The sequence below is a fragment of the Lepus europaeus genome, chromosome 21 (genome assembly GCF_033115175.1).
Source record: "Lepus europaeus isolate LE1 chromosome 21, mLepTim1.pri, whole genome shotgun sequence".
Lineage (NCBI taxonomy): Eukaryota > Metazoa > Chordata > Mammalia > Lagomorpha > Leporidae > Lepus > Lepus europaeus.
The window spans coordinates 3,415,399-3,417,952 of record NC_084847.1 but is presented as its reverse complement, the minus strand read 5'-3'; the positions used below and the strand labels follow the sequence as shown (position 1 = coordinate 3,417,952).

The 2,554-nt window shown below is 55.3% G+C and overlaps 1 protein-coding gene across 1 annotated transcript in view; it reads right to left on the bottom strand.

Annotated features, from left to right (window-relative positions):
• Window positions 1–1,719: 1,719 nt before the first annotated feature.
• HMOX2 (heme oxygenase 2) overlaps window positions 1,720–2,554 on the bottom strand; it is a 41,308-nt gene continuing 40,473 nt past the window's right edge. The window contains exons 5-6 of the mRNA XM_062180977.1: window positions 2,076–2,202; window positions 1,720–1,988 (exon numbers count right to left, since the gene is read on the bottom strand). Of these exons, the coding sequence (XP_062036961.1) occupies window positions 1,861–1,988; window positions 2,076–2,202 (255 nt within the window). The 3' untranslated portion in view covers window positions 1,720–1,860. The remainder of the gene's footprint in view (window positions 1,989–2,075; window positions 2,203–2,554) is intronic.

The following is a 2,554-nucleotide window of genomic DNA, read 5'->3' as shown; positions in this document are numbered from 1 at the left end:
GGGTGGGTGGGTGGGTAAGTGGGGTCCGGAGGGCCCTCTCCATCTCTCCAATAATTTTCTTGCCAGTAAGCTCCATGCCCTCTGCCCCAGCTGACTCATCCTGGCTGTGGCTGTTCCCGCATCAGGTGCGGCAGCAGGAGCAGCTGTGGCACTAGGCGGAGGACAGGCTGGGCACGAGGAAGTAGCAGCCACAAGTGGTAGGAGTGCCCTGGCAGACACCACTCCTGCCCTGGGCCTGAGCACAACCTTTCTTTCCTGAGTGGTTTGTTCACGAACTTGCTCCCATGGATGCTCTACCCTGCTGCTGTCCCTCTCCTGGTCTCGCACTGCCACTGCATGGCCTCCTGTCAACTGTGAATCACGGCCCTGTCTGTTTGTAGTTTCTCATTAAATTGGCTCCTTCACCCCCTTGCACTAGCCTCTGCTCTCTTGCCTGGCTTCCTTCTTTTCTGAGGGAAGGGGGCGGGGGTGCAGCAGGTGGGCTGCCAGCAGGGCTGTTTTCAAGGTCTTCTGCTTACATGGTGCCAACTGCCTAGACAATACTGAAAGGTCAGCCAGAGTCAGGTGTAGCCAGTGCTGAGGATTCAGCTGTGACCAGGGCAGGAGTAGGCTCAGCATGGCTGTAAGGGCAGGGGACTTCCTGATGCTGGTTTCAGCCATCCATACGCCTCACCTGTGGAAACTATAGGCTGGAGCCTGCCAAGCTTGGGTTTCGCATCCGCCTGTCTTGTAGGCAACTCTCTTGTTTGTGGAAGCAAGACAGCCTCTGAACTGTGGCTTCTGGTCCAAAGGGCAGCAGGGCACAGTCTGGGTGCCTGGGTTCCCTGCCAGCTCTCACCTTGCCCACTAATTTATTTGAACTGTGAAGGAGGTAAGCTTAGTCAGCAGTTTAAGAAACCTGTTTTTGAATAAAGGTTTTACAGATAATAGAGTACTGTTAATAAAATGTTTTAAGTTCACAATTCTATTTTAGATGGTGGGCTATTTAAATATTAAGTTTGTACTCTTTTAGTAGCAAACCTCTGAAGTATTTCTGGGTTAGAAAATCACAAGACCATAAAACCTGTAGGATCTGGGTGACAAAGGTGCTCAGGGTGGCTACCTTTGGAAATGAGGCGTGCAAGGATGGAAAACAGGAAAGAGAACAGAAAGGGGCTGTGGCATTATGAGGAAGGCAGGCCTCCGCTTCTGCCTGGATACAAGACACCCTCACTCTCCTTTCCTGTGGGCCAATGGGTGCCAGAGGTCACCTGGCCCACTCTGTGCCAAGAAGGAGGGCAAAGCTTGCAGAGTCGGCTTTATTGAGTGCTGTAGCATTTACACAGGTTAGGGAAGGCAGGCTGCAGACACACCTCTCCAAAGGGCTCTGCTCAACAGGGATGAGCTCCTGGGGCCTCAGAGGTGAAGGAGGATGCTGCTTGGCTTCTGCCCACCCTAAGGCCCCCAAATGAGGCCCAAAAGTTGAGCAGCATGGTTCGGCAAGACCTTGGCCTTCCTTCCACAGAGCCTGGGTTTACTGGCCACCTGCCAGGAGGGAGATGCCAGCCTGAAACAGCCTAGGGCCTGGAGGTGTGGGGGCCCCAGCACAGAGCTGGCTTGGACACCCAGGCTCACTGGCCCTGCCCTGCCCTGCCCTGCCCCACAGTGCTGGCTGTTCCCTGGGATGGCCAGTTCCAGTGCAGCATCAGGTCCACAGAGAGGATGATATTCGGCAGAGGCTCGAGCGACTGGCTTTTATTGGTTGCTTATTTTCTTAATCCCAGCATTTAAAAAAGTCACCTGAGGTGTTAGTTTAGTCAGAGGTGGAGATGGGCCAGTGGTCACTTGGAAGGAGGGCCCCAGTGTGGCGTGACAGGTCCTTCACATGTAGTACCAAGCCAAGAGTCCTGCAGCCAAGGCCACACCGGCGGCCAGGATGAACTGGAGGCTGGGCTTCCTCAGCATAGCCATGGCTGCTCGGAGAGGGCAGCTGCTGCCCTCCAGGGCACCTGTGTGGCAGCACCAACAGGAGACAGTGTCAGTGGGGGATCACTGACACTCCGACCCCAGCAGAGGGGCTCAGGACACAGACCTACCGTTGACTTGTCCAGCAGCATAGTAGGGACATTTGCGCACATCTCCTTTCCCATCGTGCACGGGGATCCTGTCCTCCACAGTCTCACTGGCCGGTGCAGAGCCAGCCTGGTCCAGTTCACTGAATATCTGAGGAGCAGAAGAACCGAACCATCAGAGCAGAACCTCTTTCCCCTGTTCTGAAGGAGCTTGCTCAGGAGCACCAACTAGCTCGCAGGCAGCCCCCTGGTGGGCAGCAGTGGTATCCTCCAAGGCACAAGCTCTGGGCATGTGTGGCCACCATACCCATGCTGCTAGCACAGGTCTCCCTGGACACTGACCCGTGCCCAGCCTTCTATAAGAGCCAAACACGAAAAAAGGGTGCTGCAGCTTCACACTTGTAGCTGCTGGTTGTTTTGTAGGAAACACTGAAAACCTCAGCCGTAGGAGAATGAGACCGCAGGAGAGCAGACTCATCCTGGGGGCCACAGTGGAGGGCCGC